Here is a 19,757-nt window from a genome sequence, read left to right as displayed (position 1 = left end):
GTGTCTGCCTTTGGCTCAGGTCATGATCTCAGGGTCCTGGGATCGAGCCCCGCATAGGGCGCTCTGCTCAGTGGGGAGCTGCTTCCCCTTCTCTCTCTGCCTGCCTCTCTGCCTACTTGTGATCTCTCTCTCTTTGTGTTAAATAAATAAGTAAAATCTTTAAAAAAGAATCTTAAAAAAGGATGAGATCCAAGGGCCCAGGGGAAGGCAGGAAGAGCACTGCAAATTGGTCATTGGATTTGGCAATGAGGGAGTCAAGTGACCTTAGTAGCATCGAGTCAGTGTAGGGGTGAGGCTGGGGTAGAAGTGGGGAGGAGGAGACCAAGGACGGGGTGAGTGGGAGAGGAAGAGAAAGGGAGCGCAAGTGTAGGTAGCCCTCTCAAGGCAAAGTGGCATCTAGTGGGGCAACACAGGGTCAAGGGGATGCCTCATGGGGACCTTCCTGGAGGTGTGTGCATGGGGGAAAAACAGCAGAGCACGCAGTTAGGATTTTACCTCCTAGAAAGCCACTTCAAACCTCTGTCTGCAGCGACAAAGCACTCCACGCCCGGGTGCCCCTGTTCCCTGCACCAGAGAGAGCGCTGGCTAAAAGCGGAGACTAGAGTCCAGACAGTAACCAAGCAGCCCTGGGCTGGCTGACCTCTCTGTGCCTCAACTTTTCATCTGCAAAATGGGGATTATGAATAATTATAACTTTTATAGTGCTACATGCAAGTCACTGTTTTAAGTGCTTTACACTTACCCTGAAATGCACTGGCCTGTAGAGGTAGATGGTAATACGTAATAAGTGAATTAACATACACACATAAGGTGCTTACAATAGTGCGGGGCATGGAGTACACATTAGATGAGTGTGCAGTTAGTAGTTATTTGTGTTGTGATTCCACACAAATGAGGTGGAGTCAGTGGCCCCAGAAGCACCTACGGAAGCTTGAATCAGCTCCGAGAGGAGAGGGAGCCAGCAGCAAACAGAATCCCCAGCGCCCAGACCATCGCCTGGTCTGCGGCGGGCCCTCAGAAAAGATTTGTTCAATGGCTCAATACGAGAATCAATGAAATATTGGGGCCACTCACCCCAATTCCCCATCCGAAGTACCAGTTCCTTCTAAGACGTTCCCACCAAGCGGCCACCCATCCTCTGCTAGCACATCTCACCTAATGGGAAGGTCACTACCCCCAGTGGCAGCACCTTCTCCTTCTGGATGGTTCCATCAGAGTGCCTTGTCCCTTCTACTCTACCCCTACGCAAAACCTTCCAGTGGCTTCCAGCTCGGAGGAAAAGCTAAGGTCCTTTCAAGGCCACCTCCCACTGCCAACTGGTTCTCTCTCCATCCCAGAGTGAGACACACTGACAGTCCCCAACAGTTTTTGGTTTTATTGGCAAGAATTCTTTACAAAATCTATACACACGCATTCACATGCACACAAGATGCCTGTCCCTGGTTTGGCTACCCCCCAACCCCCGCCCTGCTCTCTCCTGGGATCTGACCTTCCTGGCATCGCCCAGGAATGCCATCCTACAGCACCCCACTCCCCACTGGGCGGCCAGCGAAGGAGCCGAGAGTGGGAACCTCCTTTTCTGCCTCTCTGCTGAGAAACAGAGGCCTGTGTCCTAACGGGGTGGGGTTGGGAAGCAGGGAGCAGGGTAACAGAATTGTCCCCCTTCCTCCTCCAAGCTCCTTGAGTTGCCAGCTTCGGTTCTAAGGGTCACAGCTGCTAAGGCCTTGGGATCATCATCTGGTTGAATCTTCTCTAGGCCCATTTTGCAGACTAGAAAATGGAGGTCTCAAGAGACAGCATGAGTCTCCCAGGTCACAGTGTTCATCACTGGTCGGGCAGCGACTTGGAAAGTCGGTCTTCCTGGCTTTCAGGAGGTGGAAGAGATTTGGGCCCTGCTAGACCCTCAGGACAGGGGACAGCCGGGGCCCGGGGCAGGAAGGGAGTACCCAGATGTTGTCCCTGGAGCCCACACCCAGGGAAAGCAACTCCGGGGCAGCTGAGTGAGTGGCAGTGTCCGGCCGGCACTATAGCGGTTTGCCAAGGGTGCCCTCTGTGACTGCCCGCGTGGCTTGCTCGGGTATACGGCCTGGGTCTGTCAGGATACTAGTAGATGTGCTCAGCTGGCGGAGAGAGTTCAAGACAGCTGGGGAAACAGAATGAGAGAATGAGAGAGAGAGAGAGAGGGAGGGAGAGATACCTCCTGGGGTCCAGGGATGTCCTCTGGATGCTGAAGGATAAGGAAGGGATACGAGCTGGCAAGACCATCAGCCCCTCCTAGGACCTCTGTCTGCAGGTGTCCTGGAGGCTGGAGGACCATCCGGGGTATGTGGTGGGGATGGCCAAAACTCAAGGCTATTCTGAAGGCAGGCTGGACCTGCGGTCTGAGCCGAGTGGACATTCCTGGATATTTTGGTGGTGGGCAGAGGGGTGTCTCACGTACTTGGCCGGAGAGCGGGCAGGGAGCAGTACTGGTCCAGCCAAGCCAGTGAGGTCTGGCGGAGGCTCTGTAAGCTTGCTGTGGACACCATCCCGTTGAAGGACTCGAACAGAGGCCGAATGAGGACGCTGAACTGGGCCCAGGTCAAGGAGCAGGCCTGCCGATCAGCCAGTCCTCTCCCCCAGCTCACGCGGAGCCCTGACTTCTGGGCCAAACCCGGGGAAGGGCCTGGCATGGTGGCACCTTGAACTTGGAGGCCTCCTGCTGCAGCCACCCGCCCATCCTGCCACGGCCTGCCCGGCCCCTCTGTATCCATCTCCTGGGCTGCACTAGCCCCCATCCCTGAGCATCCTGCCCCGGCTCAGCCAAGAGCTTGACCAGGTAAGGGAGTGAGACGTCCCACGCCTTCTTCAGAACCCACGCCACTCAAGCCCCTCAAACTCGAGGTTCTCCCAAACTCCCCTTGGGACATTCTGTGGGCAGGGCCGTGCTCCCCTCAACCAGGGGCTCCTCCCTCCGTTTCCCTCTGCTCCCAGGGAGTCCCTGGGCACTCCTGCTGACCAAGATGTCAAGCCCCTGGAAGGAGGGGGCGGAACCTGTGTCCCTTCCCCCGGGTGCAGCTTGGAGCCCCTGCCTGGTCAGTCGGGCCAGACAGTGGGGTCTGGCCACGGTGTCCCTCCCCTCCCCCGCCCCCCCTGCTGGCGGGGGGGGGGAGGATACCACCCAGAACTTCCAGTTATGCAGCGTCCGGGTGCGAACGTATTCATCAAACATGTCTCGCATCTGGTCGAAACGCTGGTGTGTGATGGGCACCCCGGTAGCAGGCAGTTGCTGCTGGCACAGGCTAGGGGGCAGGGGGCCGGTCAGGGCTGGGGAGTCGTGTGGCACGCCCCCTTGCCCGCGGCACCCACGGGTCCCCCCCATGCCCTGCTTACTTGATGGCGGCGTTGAGCTCCTCTATCTGGTCCCGTAGCTGCTGCGCCTCCTCCTGCATGGCCGCCCGCTCCTGCTGGAGCATGGCGATGTACTCGGCCGTCTTCTGCAGCGTGGTCGCCTTGCTCACCTACGGCATCACCAGGGTGGGCTCAGGTGCTGGTGGTGGCCCCCCTCTGGGGCCCACTGAGGCACTGGGTGGGAGGAGGAAACTGGGTGTCCAGAGGGTCCTGGGAGTTGGTCTCAGGAGGTGGGGGGAGGGGGGTTGTCGACCAAGGAGCCCTGCCGGTTCTGGGGGTGCCGGCCTGTGCTGGAGGCTCACCTTGAGGCTGGGCTGGGCGCTGAGGGTGCTCACCAGCCCATGCAGGGTGTCAAACCCCAGCTTGATGTTGAAGCGCCGTTTCTGCTCCGCAGAGATGTGGGTGATGCGCCGGCTCTCAGTCTTGGGGGGCAGATAGTGGGGTGAGCCTAGGAGGGAGCATGGAAGGGCCTCAGGGTAGCAAACAGATCTCGGGGTAAGGGCAAGTGCCACCTTGTTGTTGTCTGGACGGCCCCGGCTTAGGATGGGTTGAGGGGGAGAGACGCAGACACTCAGAGTCCCTGGGCCCCGTGTGGAGCTGAGGTCCCCAGACAGCCGCCGCTCACCACCTGTGGCAGGGACAGACACCCACAGACAGACCGACACAGGGGAGAGGGTCCCATTGCCCTGTCCCTCTCGTCCTGGCCTCAGATGTAGTCCCCCTTTCTTCCTTCCCCTTTCTCCATCCCCGGGCATCCCCCCAGCCCTGCAAACCCTCTTTACCGCTGTGCGCTGGGGGTGAGAGCCGCTCCGCTTTGGGGACAATCAGGGGCCTGGGAGGGGCCAGTGCAGCGGGGCCTGGAGGTGGCCGGGGCGGTGTGGGGGCTGGGGTCGGGGGTAGGAAGGTGCAGGGAAATTCAGGGGCCGTCTCCTGCTGGGGTGGAGAAGGGTGGAGAGTTGGGGCAAAGCCCGGGCCCACCCTCGCCTCCCAGTGCCCGCCATCGTACCGGTGACCCTGAGGACCGGAGGAGGGTGCTGGACACAAGCGGTGGTTCCAGGGTCTGCTCGGGCTTAGCTGCGGATGGGCAGAAGTGTGAGGGCCACCAGTCATCTCCGTCATCTCCCCAAACCCATCCCTCCCTTCCAAAAAAGCCCAATCCCCTTTCGGGGTCAGAACCCATGTCTCTAATTCCTCTCCAGCTCCCCACTCCCCCAAGCTGAGCCTGAACCTGCCCCTTAAATATTCACCCTCTGCTCCCACAGGCTCCCCACTGTGCTCTCCCCTCCGTGGACCCAGTTCTGGCTCTTCCCATCTCACCTGCTGTGAGCAGCTGTGTGAGGCAGGGGTTGCTGCCCCCGGCAGTGGCAGTGGGGTTGGCAGTGGTGGGGGCCAAGGTCGGGGGGCTGGGCTTCCGCCCTCTAGGGGATGGGGCGGGGGACCTGCCTCTGGGCCGCATACCTTGGGGCACTGGGAAGTGGGTCCCAAAAGGGGGCTCCAGATATCCCGAGGGCAGAAGGTCTATGGGGAAGGGGGCAGGGGCCGGGCCTGGACCTGGCTGTGGGGTGGATGGGAAGGCAGTGGGAGCAGGCAATGGGGACACTCCCGGGGCGGGAGGGACAGTGGAGAAGGGGAATCTGGGGGAGAAGAGAGGCTCCTCCTGCAGCAAAGCAGGGGCCCGCGCCATGGGAGGGAAGGTAGGGGGCGGACAGGGCTCTAGGCCAGGCCCCTTGGCAAGGGCAGGGTATTGGAGCAGGGGTGGGGGGACTGGCGGGGGTGGGAGCTTGGGTTTGGGGTCTTCGGGAAGGAGGAAATCAGAGTTCAGGAAGGCACTGGAATCCAGGGGGCCAGGGCAGCTGCTCCGGGCCTGGTTGGGGGACAGACAGAGAGCAGGGGAGAGAGCTGGTCTCGGCAGCCACCCCCGCAGCCTCTTGCCCTGGCTGAGCTCTGGACTGGGCACTGAGAGAGACAGGAGAAATGGTCCCTGCTGTCCCCCCCTCCCACACACCAAGGGAGATTGTGGTCTAGTGAGGGGAGGGAGTAGAACACACTCACATGCGCAAATTAGGCGCCAGAAGAAGCATCAGGCTTCCCGCCCATCTTTTCATTTGCCAGATGATGACTCCATCCAGCCACCAGTGCATCCACGTACCCAACCATCCTCCATTCACCTGTTTGTCCTCTCACCTATCTCTCCACAAGCCGACCAGGTTTTAACCCATTCGCCAATCTATCTGGCCATCTCTACTTCATCCATCCGTCAACCCATCCCAAACCTCTCCACCCATCCACCGTGGGTTCCGTGGCCTGCCACTTCTCCAGCCGCCAGCCTGTTCATGGACCCGCCAAACTATCCATCCCCAAATCCATCTACCAGCCCATCCATCCAACCGACCACTCTCCTATCCACCCAGCCCCATCTACAACCCCCCTATCCATTCACCAACACGCCCCTCCATCCACACACCCACTCGCTGGCTCACTAGCTCAGTCACTGGGCAACCATTCACCCAATGCTTGAACTCCGCTGGGTGAGGAAGGCTTAGCTCTTTCAGCGAGGGGCTCACTGCCTGGTTGAGGAGAGAGACCTCTCAACAATGAGCTACAGGAGCGCCCGAACCGTCTGATGGCAGAAGCAGAAGACATCAGACCGAGCAGCAGGGAGGCGACCTCCGAATGGAGCCCGCAGGTTCCTGATCCAAAATGGCAGCTTCGCTGTGTCCTAAGCCCTCGCACTGAGCTTTCTGTCTCCCTGTAAGCTCCTTGGTGCTTCCCCTCCCATCTGGCTTGCCCTCTTCGGGTCTCTTCTTCTGTCCAAACCCAAACATTCACTCAGTCCAGAACCTCTCCTCCTCCAGGAAGCCTTCCATAAACAACCTGGTCCTCAGTGGTGTCCCGCTTCATGCCCTCCCCTCTCCCCCATCCCCTGCTGCCTTCAGCCTCCCCTCTACAACCACCTGGTCCAATTCTGCTTCACGAGGGTCCTTCCTCCTTCCTCCTGAGCTGAACTGCTCCCTCTCAGAGGGCAGAGATGGGGGTCTCTCTCCCCCTCCGGTCCCTCTCAGTCGACCAAGCACAGGACTGGGCACTCAGGAAGTAGCCCATCTCCCAGACACGGGCAGGTGAGCTCGGCAGGGCTGAGTGGAGAGGGGGCAGGAGCTCACCTGCAGGCGGTTATGCCCTGAGAGGTGGCTCACGCCTGACGAGGCAGGGGGCACCTCAGAGCCCAAGATCCCACTGCTGAAGAAAGGGTCAGCCATGGGGCCAAAGCTGGGGGGCTCCGGGAAGTGTGAAGCCGTGGGCGTCGGTGGAGGGCGGTAGCTAGTGAAGAAATCTGTAATTCGGACACACAAGGCATAGCAGTTAGGGATAGGGCCAGGCGTGGCTGGAAGCAGTGGGAGGAGAGTGGGCCTCATGCCCTGTCCCCAGGCTGGGCGGCCTGGCTGGCAAGGAGGTGGGGAGAGGCGGGGGAGGGGGGGGCTTCGACAGGAGATTGTGAAATTGGGAGAGTTTCTGTCTCACTCAGGGGAAGCAGCAGAACAGAGGTTTGGGTGCGATGGGTTTGCATGCAGGCCGGCAGAGGCTGTGGGGGGTGAGGAGGACCCCGGGAAACAGTCCTCCCGCTCATGGGGTCCCCTTCCCCATCCCAGGCCCAGGGATTCCCCTCTCCCTCCTGTTACCAGCTCTGCTGGGGCCACATGGAAAGGGGCAGGGTGACAGAGAATGCCAGGGAGGGAAAGGGGTGGGGTGCGAGGGGCAGAGGTCCAGGATAGGGATGAGCCCCAGGGTGATGGGAGTTCTGGGGGTGAGCTAGAGGTGAGTGGGGTCAGGAGGTCAGCGGGTCTGGGACAAGTTGGTTTGTGGGAAGGTCAAACAGGGTCTCAAAAGCAGAGCCTGGGAGTGGGCCGAAGGGCTAAGGGGCTCAGGGCGGGGGTCAGAGGGTGGGCTCGGAGTGGGGGCAGGAGTGAGAGGGGGCTGGAAAGCCTGGAAGAGGGCTGGGAGCGGGCAGCCAGATTGTCTGAGATGCGGGTTGTGTAAGCCCAGGCTATTCTGGTTTTGGGAAGCAGCTGCCTGCGGCCTAACCACATCCCGGGCCTGGACGCCGCCCGCCCACCCGCTCCCTTCCGGGCACCTTTCTCTGACCCTGGCCAGCCTTTGGTCTGAACCAGCTCCCAAGGCCTCCTGGTCTGGCCCGACCCAGCCCCACTGGCCTTGGACAGGCCCTGGCTCCCCCCAGCCAGGAGAGCTGCTCAGGCCTCTCTCCCAAAGGCCGCCTTGAAGGAGACCCAGGATTGAGACAGATGAGCCCACATCAAAGCCAGAGCCTGAAGAGGTTAAACGCTGTGTGTGCCTCTTCTATGAGTCTGGTGCCCATGTGTCCTGGAAGGCTGTCGCTCCTCGGCTGTCAGCGGGTGACCTCATGCGGGATCCATCTCCATGTGTGTGCCCCGGTCTCCCTGGCTCTGTCTGAGTCCTTGTGTGCCTGCCTTGATGTGAGGCCCTCTGTGTGCGCTCGAAGGCTCTGTGCCGGGTGTGTGCGTCTGTGTGCGTGTGTGTGTGTGTGTGTGTGTGTGTGAGCGCGCGCGTGCGCGCTCTCATGTGGGTCTTTCCTTATCACCTGCCGGAAAGGATCTTCTTATCCTACCGCCTCCCTTAAACGGAGGGACTGGGTGACAGAGGGTGAGTGGTCACAGATCCTCTATCCTCCCAGCCTCCAGGGACCGTGGGCCTCATCACTAGGCCCCTTGAGGCCTAGACTCAAGAACCAGCCACACAGGGGGCCTGCTCCCCACTCACTGCTGCTGCCTCGTCCCCAGTACTCTGTAGGGCTCACGGGGTTCCCAGCCCAGTCACCACCAAGCCCCTGCCATAGTTTGCCCTCAGCTGTCCCTTCCCCCTTGAGAGAAGTTGCTTCGTAACCCTAACCGGCCACCCACGGAGCCCTAGTGCCCCCAAGCTTCTGTCCCGCCATTGACCCACGTCCCCTCCCTGACACCCTCTCCTGCTCCAAGCCATGCCCCTTCCTTGAACACCCCTCCCAAGCCCCCTCCCTCCGTACAGTTCCCGCCTCTCTGAGTTTCCTCTCAAGTGAGGGGCTCTGGGGGACAACGAAGGCAGCAGCCCGGGTGGCCTTGGTGCTTCTGGCCCTCCCTGTGCATGGAGGGCCAGAGGGGGCCACCCTAGCTGCCACCTCTGCATGACCCACATCCCCTACCTTTGGTTACCCAAGCTCGCCCCCACTCCAGCAGTCATCCTGGATTGAGAGAAGTGGTTTCCTAGCCCCTGACTTGGCCCAGAGTCCAACCTGGAGAAGGTTTCCTACCTGTGGTGGGGGTACGTGTGCCCAGACAGGACCGCTGCCCTCCCAGACTGGTTCGCTCTCTGGGTACTGCCATCAACACTTCTGCCCCCACGGCCCCCACCCTGCCTGGGGCTGAGGCAGGGGTGGGGGTGGTTCCTCATTCCCTGGTTCCCACCCCCCCTTGACTGACAGGCCCAGGACCCTATGGGGAAGGAGTTCAGGGGTCATGGAACTAAGCCTTTATCCCAGAAAACCTCTTCCTACCCCCTGGGCCTGGGCTGAGACAAGCCAAGCCTCTAATAGGAGTCCCCCGAAAATATGATGACTGGGACAGTCTCACAAGATCTCCAGCTGAGTAAAAGAAGCAATGTCAAGCAGAGCCTACTGTGAAAACAAAAAGAGACATTTGTCCACAGATGCCCAAGCAGACACAGGTATCTCTGGGAGGACACAAGAAACCAGTGACCTAGCAGCCCTGGGGTCAGGAGACAGAGGCCCAGAAACATGTTACTTAAAAAAAAAAAAAATGCTTTACAAGATATAATTCCTGGAATTTTCTTAAAAACAATGTAGGAAGGAGAAGTGGGTGAGGCCTCCATGACACCAGACCAACCAAGGGTGGATACATTTTGAAGTCGGTGATGGTTGCAGGAAGGTTCGGTGAACCACTCTCTCTCTACCTGTGTGTGTGTGTTTGGAATGTTCCATTTTATTTACTTAAAGATTTTGTTTATTTATTTGAGAGAGAGCGCGAGTGGGGTGAGAGGCAGAGGGAGAGGGAGAAGCGGACTGCCCGCTCTGCAGGGAGCCCAATGACACTGGGCTCGATCCCAGGACCCTGGGATCATGATCTAAGCCCAAGGCAGACACTCAACCCACTGAGCCGCCCAGGAGCCCCTGGAATGTTCTTTAACAGTTTTTAAAGGGAATTATGTCAATTAATAACCGGGCCCCCCAAAATCAAAGTCCCTTTCTCTCCTGAGACTCCACTACTGTCCTGGGAGCTGGCAGAGCCTGTAGCTTCCATGCCCTTGGCCTTGGCGCCCGCCCAGGTGTCCAGTCTGGCCCTGCTCTCACCTGAAGCTACATCAATTGCATCCCAAATCCGGACAAAGGGAGTCCAGGAAGGTCCCTCAGAAATCACCTGGACCATCCGTCCTCCCAGAGAGGCCTGGGAAGGGCCCGGAGGGCTGGTGGTCGTCCAGGAACTTTCCTCACACTGGCCCGTCCCGCCCACCCCACCCAGCAGGGGGCGCTGCCTCACCTGAGATCTCCATGAAGTCGTCCAGGCTGGGCTGCAGAGGCGTCAGGTCTGGCTGGATCATGTCAGCATTGCCCACGTAGGCTGGAGGGGGCGGGGGCGACGTCAGGAGCCGCAGGCGGGGTGGAGTGGGGGCCGCCCACCCCTGGCCATGCTTCCTGGGCCGCCTGGCTTCTCGCATGCCTCCCCTTCCAGGTGCAGGCCCTTACCGTCTTCAGGGGGCAGCTGCAGGGGCGCGGAGCTGGGCTGCGTCATGGTGAAGAGCGTGTCGGAGATGTCGGACAAAAAGCAATCGAGGTCGAGCAGCTGCCGCCCGCCAGGCTCCTCCTCTGGGCCCCCAAGCAGCACGGGCACCACGCTGGAGAAGAGCTGCTCGCACCATCGCTCTGGTGGCTGCCAACCCCCTTCGGCCTAGGGAGACGGAGCCTTCAGCAGCCACCAGAGGGACACAGGGGCCTCCCACTGGGGGATGAAGTGGTCAGCGGGTCGGAAGCTTCTGTGTGCACGGCCCTCCTCACCTCTCTCTTCAGGACGCACTTTGCTGCCCGGAAGGCTTAAGGTCACCCCATTGGCCTCTAACTACTGCCCCCAGCAGAGGGTGCCGGATGGCCCGCTGAACAGATAAGGGTCCTCCTCCTGCCCCTATACTTTTCCCTGCCTGGAATCCCAGTTCTTAGGGACTTCTGTTCCCCGTGCCTCCCACCGTTTGCTGGGCTTTGGGTCTCCCCACCACTGCGCTCAAAGGTTCCCCCACCTCCGGGGAGAAAGGCTCTCGAGGAACTAGAGGACAGAGACCACACCCACTGCCTTGGTGACCCGCCCTTGCCCAGTCCACCGCCTTACCCACCCAGAAGGAAAGCTGTCAATTCTCTGGGTCCCCAGATCACCCACCTGCTTTAGGGTCAGGAGATCCCCTTCCCTGGTGGATTTACGGAGCTGCAGGAACACACAGAGGTGGACGCTGGATCGCTTGTCCTTCTGCCATCACTGCCCGCCAGGCCTCCCCTACTCACAAGCTCCCCAGGACGAAAGGGATCCCCATTCCCCCTCAGGAGCTCCTGAGCGCTGGGAGGAAAGGAGGCGGCGAGGAGCCTCTGGGCCACACGGTGGCGCTGTCGAGCTGGGTCTTCCTGGGAGGCGGGGTCGGGGGTTGCAGGGGAGTCCCGCCCGGGCTCTCCCAGGAGAGGCGGTGGCCCGCAGCCCACCCCCGCCCCCGACCCCCTACCCCCAGCACTGACCCGCTTCTTGTAGTAGATGCGCCACTTGTGGTACTCGCGCATCACCACCTCAATGCGCCGCTTCCAGTAATTGCCCTCCAGCACGACGGCCTGGGGAGGGCCAGGGAGGGGGCTCCGTGAGCGGCGGGCGCTGACCCCAACCCGCACCCGATCCGCATCTGGGCCGCTGCTCGTGTCGCGCGCTACAGGGGACCCGACGGAGGGGCCGGGCTCGGCAGGGAGGCAGGAGGTTCCCCGGCTCAACTACCTCCGGTTTCCGGTGCTCATCAGCCTCAGGCCCCTGCAGGGGGGTCACGAAGCCACACACGGGGCTCTTCCTCCGCTCCACATCTGAGAGAAGGGGCTCAGGTCAGGGGGTACCCGGCTTCTTCACCTCCCACCCCAAGGGGACTTGGCCTCCAGAGCCACACTATGAATTCCTGCTGGGCTTCAGATGCTTAGATAAGTGCCACCTCCTCCAGGAAGCCTTCCGGCTTGCTCTGGCCTACCCAGAGCTCCCTCTGTTATGGGATCCTGTGAAAGGAACCTCCCACGCCTCCTCTGCCTTCCTTGGGAGCCTAGTAGGTGTGCAGGGCTGAATGGGATTGTGGAACCACAGGAAGTGAGCTGCTCCAAGAAGGTCAGACAGGCAGGCCAGGGCCTGGAGCCCTTGGTCTCCTTCCTCAAGCTCCTGGGCACTGCCCAGTCTGATGCCAGAGAACCACCCCTTGTCCCCTCAGGCCACCTAGCTGAGCCCTTTCTCCACCCCCTCCACTCCCTTTTGTATCTCCAATCCAATCTCTCTCTCCCCAGGCTCTTTCTTGGGGGCCCAAAAGTACCTTTCAGTCTCCCCTTCACCTCCCAAACTTTCCCATCTTTTGCTACTCTAACAAGCTAATCTTCTCTTTCAGTGCTTTGCTTTGCCCCCAGTTCTGGAAGAGTTGTCATGAGCATCTCCATTCCTGGTCTCCACTTCCTGTGACCCAGCACCTGACCCCACTGCCTGCCCAAGGCCCTCACCCACCCCGGGCCCAACCTCCTGGACCTCACCACAGAGCATCCCCAACTCCTCCTCCCTCCGCCAGGGAGCCTTCCCTTGGTTCTCCTGCCTCCTTGACTATTTTCACTGGCCCTTCTCTGAGGCGTGCCCCCAAACCTCTCTCCTCTTGCCCCTTTCCAGCTGCAGACATTTTCCAGCTGCCCATAGACTCTCAGGATGTCCCAAAACTTGGGGGGGGGTTGAATTTTTTTAAAAAGGGGGGGCTGTCCCAAAACTTGACACTCTCAGATGTCTGGAAATGTCCTTCCCAAGCCTGTGTCTCTGCTGGAGAGCCAACACTGCTTCCCAGTCATAGTAACTACCCATCGACCCCCAGCATTCCTGTTGAACCGGGGACTAATCATCTCACGCCTGAGGATGTGTGATATTTCGCCCATTGTCCCCTCCCCTCCATATTCTGTCACCGACCCCCCAGGGTCTGGTGCCCTCCTTCATAGGCTCCACCTTGAAAGCCAAACAGCTTCCCTTCCACCACAGCCTACCCTCTGGTTTTATCCTACACAGAATGTCCTTCCCTTCTCTCCTCTGCCTCACCCACCCCTGCCCACCCATCAGGAGAGCCCAGGGCAGTCCCTCTTCCAGGAAGCCCTCCCTCCTCTGAAATCCCACAGTCTTATCTGCCTGGCTCTCCACTTGGCCTTGGCCGGTTCTCTGCATGCTGGCCTCCCTGCCAGGAGTAAAAGCAGGAGCTGTTGCCCTTTGGGCTCAAATCGCTGAACCTGGCACACAGCTTGGCACAGTAGGGCTTCCGAATCCTGGGACCCCCACGCAGTGACTTTTCCCACCTCAGCCTTCAGCAAACTTCCTCTGGGACAATTAACAGACAAGCGGGACTACCCGAACATGAATATCTGGGCTCATTTACAAAGTTCTGTCCTAAAGGACAGTCTGCAAAATAATCCCCATGGGATTAGGGCAGGGGGGTTGTCCTGGTGGCTGAGCGTGGCTTGGAAAACAAAGGGTTGGGCCCTCTCCAGAGGCCTGGCTGGACCTCCCCTCCCCAACCCCGGTGACCCTGTGCTCTAGACAGAAGGGCAGTGACCACGTGGCTCCTGGGGCTGGGGCAGGCTTTATTTAACACTGATAAGCTCATCCATTCAGGAAGCCACCTAGCCCCTTGCACCTGTGCTGGGACGGATGCCGGAACAGGGGATCCGCAGGTGAATCAGAGAACTCCCAGCTTAGTTGGAGAGATAAGGAAAGCACACACATAGCATGAGCTGATGCAAGGCGGGGAGCCTGCCCACGAGAGGGGCACAGTGATCTGGGAGCTCAGAGGACACCAAGATGATTGGGGGGGGTGGTTAGAAAGGAAGGGATCTTAGAGGCCAGGAGCCTGCAGAGGGATGGCGGGTACGAGGGGGATGAGCCAGGCAGCCCTCCATCTGTCCCCACTCCTCTCCCTTTCCCGAAGCCTACCTTCAAGCCCTCAGGGCTCAGGGAGAAGGGGCTTGCCTTGTGCTGTCGCTGTTATCACAATAATATTATCACCTTTGGGGACCCCTTGTGTGTGTCAGCGGTGGGGTGAGATATGAATGATCTCACTGGAAACTCAAGCAAGCCTCAGAGCAGGACCTACTGTTACTCTCTCTCCACAGATGAGCGATCCTTATTAGGGAGGCTGGGGACTTTCCCAAGGTCACATGGCTTGGTTGGGTGGGGGAGTGCATCCTAGAACTTAACTCAGCTCCCTCTCTCTCTGACACAGACCCTGAGTGCTTCCAGCAACTCGGACAATAGCCAGAGACGGGGTCTGTCTGTCTGGGTGAGGATCAGAAATTTCTTCTGCAAAGAGAAAGGCTTGCATCCCATCCAGCTTTGTGCGGGAAGGGTAGGGAGTGTGGGGTGGTGGGGGCAGTGGTGGCAGTGGCTGTGACTCCTTCTGGCCTATCAGCTTCCTGGTTAGGGTAGGGCCCGGTCCTACGTGTTCTCAGGTGACCCGGTCCTACGTGTTCTCAGGTGACCCATCCCACGTGTTCTCAGGGGAGGACTGGAAGCCAGCCAACTGGGAGCAGTGGAAGGAGCACTGGGCTCAGAGTCGGAGAGCCCTGGACCTCCAGCCAGTCACAGCTCTGTTCCTTTTATGCTCCATGACCCTGAACAAGTTACTGGCATTCTGGGCTTTACTTGTTCATCCATAAAATGGGGGTAATAATACCTATCTGCCAGCGTTGCCAGGAAGCCTCAAATAAGATGGTTTGTGAAGTACTGGGCGCCAGAGATAAATAGAAACCAGAAACCCTCCCTCCCCCCCGCTTGGATGGAATCCAGGGGACCCGGGCAGAGAACACTGAATATGTTACCTCCCGGGCTGTGTGTTCCCAGCTCCAGGTAGCCTTTGATCCTGTAGCAGGACTTGGCTGCTCTGGACAAGATCCCACCCCACGGCTGACTGGGCTGAGGCAGCTCAGCCTCTGCAGCTTTGCCATGGTGGGTGGGTGGGGCTCGAACCCCCAAATGAACGACTGTGACCTTCTCAAGGGCATATCAGATTCAACCATCATTTATTTAGCACCAACTTCGTGCTGGGCCCATTCGTCCGTGTAATCCCTGGGCCAACCAGGAAAAGTAGGACTGTTGGCCTTATTTTACCGATGAGGAAACAGATTCAGAGAGGTTAGTCACACAGCCTGCGGTCACACAGCCAGCAAGAGCAGAGACTGGGTAGGAAAGCAGCTCTGGGCAACTCCCAAGTCTTCAGCCCCCTCCAGTCTACCACATGGCCTCTCTGGCCCCCCCCCAACCCCCAGACTCCATGGGGGCACCTGCTGGGAGTTCAGTAAGGACTTCAGAAAGGCTGGGGGAGATCCAGGCAAGATCCTTATTTTCCCTATTTGCAACGTGATGCCACCGGCCCAGACAACATCCCAGCACCTCTTTCCACCCTGGCATTTGACGCACTGTCTGACAAGGCGGATGCAAGGCAGAAAGGGTCTCGAACTATCCTGCAAATCTCTGCCCATCTTAGGACTTCCAAGGGGTGACCCCTGCTGTGCCTAGCATCCCCCGAGACCCTCTGGGGGTCAGATGCTGGCGCTGGCCCCTAATGGCCACGGGGGTTTCCTGGGCACCCCCCACCTGCAGCCCCCCTGCCGGTGAGGCTCACGGTGCGCACTCACACTGGATGTACCAGGCCCTCCAGATGGCGTTGTTGAGGCGGATCTTGTCCCGGCAGAGCAGCTTGAGGCCTTTGAAATTCTTCCACTTGGGAGACACCAGCTGGCCGCTGTCAGAGGGAGAGGGCTGGGTCAGGGGGGTGGGCAAGGGGAAGCTGGGGGGCGGGGTGCTCCTGCAGGGCTGGTTCCCTGCTCTCCCCATGCACTGGGTACTCACTCATGCTGGGCCATCTGAGGGGCTCCTCCCCCAACCCTCCCTCTTACCTGCCTGAAATTCCTACCCCGAGAGTCAGACCTTCCTCATAGGTCCCTGCTAGGGCCTGCTAGGGAGGGTTCACAAACCCATTGGCAAACTGAGTGTCAGGAAGGTGCAGGGCCATTCCCAAGGTCACATGGTGGAGATGCACTCAGGCCCTGTGGCTTTCTTTCTATCAGTCTCACTGGACCCCATCAGCCTCCAGGGGATGGGGAAAGGTATGCCTGGGTGGGGAGGGAGTCTCTTTGCCAGAAGTGGCCACCAAGCAGCCAGCTGTTTCCTTTTCACTGCCATTCTGGCGGCTGCCCACTCCAGTATCCCAGGATGGCGATCTGGGCTGAGATGCAAGGGGTGTCCCTTCTCAGGGATGTGTGTAAGACCGTAGCCATCAGGCTCCAAAGGAAGACAGCTGGGATGTTGGAGCGGTGGGCAGTGAGGAGGCAGCACCCCGATCCCAACCCCTAACCCTGGTCCTAATCCTAGGAGTCAATCAAATCCACGAGATGGAAGGGCCCTACACAGGTGAGGGGATTGACTCCCAAGCTCAGGATGTGCTAGACACAGGCCAAGTCTACCACCGCTAAGGAGCTGACCGACCTAGGAGGACAAGATCCTCAGGGTCTAGACCCCCACTGGTCCCTCTGTTCTCCCTCCCTCCTCCTGTTCCAGCCCGCTCTGGCCCACCTTCTCAGACTCTGCTCACATGGGAGGCTGAGGCCCCAAGACTTAGTTTTTCAGAACCCCAGGCCTGCTTTCTTCCAAGGCTTCTCTGTCATCTTGGGGCTAAGGGGGGGGGTGGGGAGCGCCAATCTGGCTCCCACAGCCCCTTAGGAGCATGGGTCACTGGGTCCCCTCTCCTCTCTGGTCTCCAAGCTCCTATGTTTGTTTTCGGGTAGGGAGGCGGGGAAGGACTGCTACCCTAGGGTACCACAGGCCTCATTACCCAAATAGAGTACATAGCCCATGCCTGCTGGCTGGCCCCCTCCTTCCTAAGTTAGATAAACAACATCTGTCTAGTAGGGAGACTTAGATGGGATACACTGATACCTCCTGGGCCAGCTTCTTCTGTGGCACCCCCCGGGGGGGGAACCTCTGAGTCTGTTGCCCCACCTGTATCCCAGCAACCTCCTAGCACTCTGATCACCCGGGGCCCCATGCCCGGCCTGCCTGCCCTCCCTCCGCTTCCCAGCTGAGGCTATGATGTGTGTGGCCAACACAGTGTTTTAGGGAGATGAGACAGTGACAACATCCAAGGCCAGGAGGAAAGCCATTTTGCTTGTGCCGGGCTTGCTGGGTGGGAGGGGAGCCGAGGGGCCCGGCCCAGAGGAAAAAGCCTGGCACCAGGGTTCGAGGGCTTCTCATGACCAACAGAAAGTCTGGGAATCTTGTGAATAGCTTGGAGAAAACCTAGGACTCCTAGTTCAGCCCGACTGACTCCCTACCCCTTACCTGGTCCCCAATCTCCTTATAGGACTTCCCCTAGAGTTTCTCTGACAGGGTCCTCCTTGCTCTGTCCTGGATGCCAGGCTTTCCATAGCTAGCCAGCTCTGACCATGAACAAGTGTTTTTATGGAACTTCCAGAACCTGTCTCCCTGGGGCTTCCACCCACAGAATCGTGAACTCTGGTTCTCCTCCTAGAAGGGAAGTCCACACTGCCCTGCCGGGGATGAAACTGGCCTTTCATCCCGTCCTCCTGGTCAAGCGCCTCTAGACCCCTTGCCTTGCTGTCCTTTCCCATCCAGTCAGTCACTCTCTCAGGTCACCATGGCTTCCCCCATACTCTCCCTTCCTTTGGCCACCCATGGTTTGGGGTTGGGTGGGATGTGGTATAATGCAGGAAGTTAAAGTTGGGAGCAGGTGAGAAATGGGGCGCCCTGGGAGAGCCTGGGGAGGAGGGGTGCCCACATCCGGTGTACCAAGACCTTAAATGCCCTCTCCCAGTGGGTCCCGTGATGTCCCAGGAGGCGGGGGAAGGGAAGAAAGGGACGGGAATTTGAACTTTCCACATCAGTCCAGCGCCCTGGACGGTCAGGTTGCAACATGACCTGGGCCTGGGGCCAGAGCCTGTGGGCCAAGGTTACATCGCCTCCAGCCAATGGGGTCTCGGCTGCGCTGCCGCCGCAGCTGGGGGTGGGCAACACCCCCGCAATCCCCACCCCAGCCCTGGCTCCCGGTCCGAGCCTCAGGGCTGTTCTGTATCCAGCGGTTCTCAGAAGGGGAGGAGGCACCGCAGAGGAAGAGGAATATTTGCACAGAGAAAAGATCAAGGCCAGCCGATCCCCCTTTCACCTCCGCGGTTTTCGGTTGATAATTTATCCTGGCCCCTCTGCTCCTGGGAACTTTGCTCCAGGGCACTGGGCCAGAACCCGGGTTCGCGCCCTCCCCTGGGACGCAGGCGTGGAGCTAGGGCCGGGCGCGGTCTGTACTCTCTGCGACGCACCGAGCGGGGGTCCCAGGCAGCCTTAGGCGCTCAGCGTAGCGCGGAGACCAGGGTAGGCGAACCCAGGCCTCCCGGGCACCAACCCCCACGCGGCATGCAGCACCCCCTGCCGGGCAACCGCTAGGGAACTCTGCCAGCCGCGTCCTCCTCGGGCGGCCCGGGGCACCCTCCATCTAGCAGGTCAAGGACACGTGTCCCGGCAATTGGGGAGTACAGGGTGGACGAGAGACTGGGTTTCGAACGACGTTGGCCATGAGTCCGGACAGTCACGGGCGTGAGGAGTGTCGCCTGAGTGCAGGAATGAAGTGGGTCTGGGCCAGGTGTGCTGGGGAGGGAGCGGAGGGCCGGGGTGGTCTGGTGGATTGGCCCCAGCGTGGAGGGTAGGGACGGCTTAGGGTCCTGGGCGCGTGAGGGGTGCCCTGGCATTTCTCTGTGGGCAGAGGAGCCGGGACAGGCCTATGGCGGTCAAGGTGGAGGGCAGGCTGTCGGCACCCGGGGAAGGGAGTGGAGGTGGTCAGCAAAGGGAACCTGGAGGGGCGCGCTCCAGGCGGAGGCCGGTGGGCTGGGCCCGGGCCGGAGGACGCTTGGGGCCGGGGCAGAGGGGTGTCCAGGATGTGGTCGGAGTCTCCGAGAGCAGCCGGGGACCAAAGTTTGGGGCCAGGTCGGGTGTCCGGAGCCCCAGCGCGTGGTCCCGCCACGGAGGGCCGAGGCTGGCGGGCCCCGGAGCCGCCCTCACCTGTAGGCCAGGCTCATGCACTCGAAGAGGCGGGTGAGTGTGGGGTCGATGCTGCGCGGCCCGAAGTCTGCGGGCCCCGTGGGCCCCTCCTGGTCGCGCCGCCGGGTCAGCGAGTCGCTGTGCGGCGACGACACCATGAAGTGACCGCTGTGGATGACCTGCGAGCGGAGCAGCCCGCCAGCGCTGCGCCGAGTACTCGGGTCCTCCGAGTCCGTGTCTGAGTCCGAGTCTTGGCTGGGGACGACCCGCGGGCCGTGCAAGCCCGCGGCCAGACCGGCCAACGCCCGGGCCATGGCTTTCGTCGCCGCCGCCTCGCCGGGGCTCGGAGGAGCCGCGGGCACAGCCAGCGAGGCCCGACTGGCCTCATTAGCATGACCCCGCCCCTCCACCGCAATAGGTCGCTTGAGGGGCGGGGCCCCTCGGGGCGGGTGGGGCGGGGCTTAAATTAGCATAATCAAGGCGCTCAGTGTGAGCGTCCGGGTCCCGAACTACTTGCAGATCTGGAGTTTGGAAGGGGAAGAGGTCCTTGTGTCCCCACCCGCCTTTCCTTTTGCGGTGCCCCTACTTCGGCCGAAAGGGGTCTTAAGAAGAGCTGATTACCAGGAGCTCACACCTGAGCCTGAAAGCGCCTCAATACCTGGGGTTCCTTGCCTCCAGGGGCGCCCCCCACCCTCGCCCCGCATGAAGCCCTTCACCTACCTACACCCCTCCCTCCCGCCCTCTCTGATCTCTGGGCTCACATTCACGCCCTCTCGGTCCTGCACACGACTGGAAGCACCCACCTCTCAGAAGTCTTGTGTGGCCTGGCCCACGGGAGGGTCTCAGCACCCCCAGTTGCCATAATGATCATCACTACACCTGCACAGAGGCCCCAGAGGGTTAATGAGTGTGAATCCAGCGGTGATGGCTGACAGCGGGCAAGGTGGAGCCTTGTCACCCTCCCCTGGACATTCCCCAGGCAGGCCACCTGCTCAGGAGCTC

The 19,757-nt window shown here is 60.3% G+C and overlaps 1 protein-coding gene across 4 annotated transcripts; it reads right to left on the bottom strand.

The window, feature by feature from the left end:
- Positions 1-1,368: 1,368 nt before the first annotated feature.
- Positions 1,369-19,069, bottom strand: LOC111146312 (MLX interacting protein like). Of its 4 annotated transcripts, none has more exons than XM_022501811.1 (17): positions 18,777-19,069; positions 15,347-15,453; positions 11,436-11,518; positions 11,189-11,278; positions 10,842-10,886; positions 10,160-10,361; positions 9,954-10,034; positions 6,552-6,721; positions 4,708-5,254; positions 4,397-4,464; positions 4,173-4,323; positions 3,903-4,018; positions 3,693-3,812; positions 3,373-3,500; positions 3,158-3,281; positions 2,441-2,570; positions 1,369-2,143 (listed from the first exon to the last, which is right to left on the bottom strand). In XM_022501811.1, exons 1-17 carry the CDS (start codon positions 19,067-19,069, stop codon positions 2,025-2,027), a joined length of 2,574 nt encoding a protein of 857 aa, XP_022357519.1. In that variant the 3' UTR covers positions 1,369-2,024. The 4 variants fall into 4 exon arrangements, with proteins under 4 accessions (XP_022357519.1, XP_022357521.1, XP_022357520.1 ...); XM_022501813.1 differs by having other exon boundaries at positions 3,373-3,443; XM_022501812.1 differs by having other exon boundaries at positions 3,693-3,806.
- Between the last annotated feature and the right edge of the window lie 688 nt (positions 19,070-19,757).

The sequence above is a fragment of the Enhydra lutris genome, unplaced genomic scaffold (assembly GCF_002288905.1).
Source record: "Enhydra lutris kenyoni isolate GAN:26980312 unplaced genomic scaffold, ASM228890v2 scaffoldscaffold13, whole genome shotgun sequence".
NCBI lineage: Eukaryota > Metazoa > Chordata > Mammalia > Carnivora > Mustelidae > Enhydra > Enhydra lutris.
The sequence above is the reverse complement of the archived record's forward strand: the minus strand, read 5'-3'. Positions and strand labels throughout refer to the sequence as shown.

What these genes read in the sequence shown, in the direction of transcription:
- LOC111146312 (XM_022501811.1), bottom strand. Translation starts at nt 19,069, where the DNA reads ATGGCCCGGGCGTTGGCCGGTCTGGCCGCGGGCTTGCACGGCCCGCGG. An exon ending in GCGCCCAGCCCAGCCTCAAG is followed by an intron (nt 3,501 to 3,692) that starts GTGAGCCTCCAG and finishes GTGATGCCGTAG; the next exon opens with GTGAGCAAGGCGACCACGCT. An exon ending in CCTGCCCGCTCTCCGGCCAA is followed by an intron (nt 2,144 to 2,440) that starts GTACGTGAGACA and finishes CTGTTTCCCCAG; the next exon opens with CTGTCTTGAACTCTCTCCGC.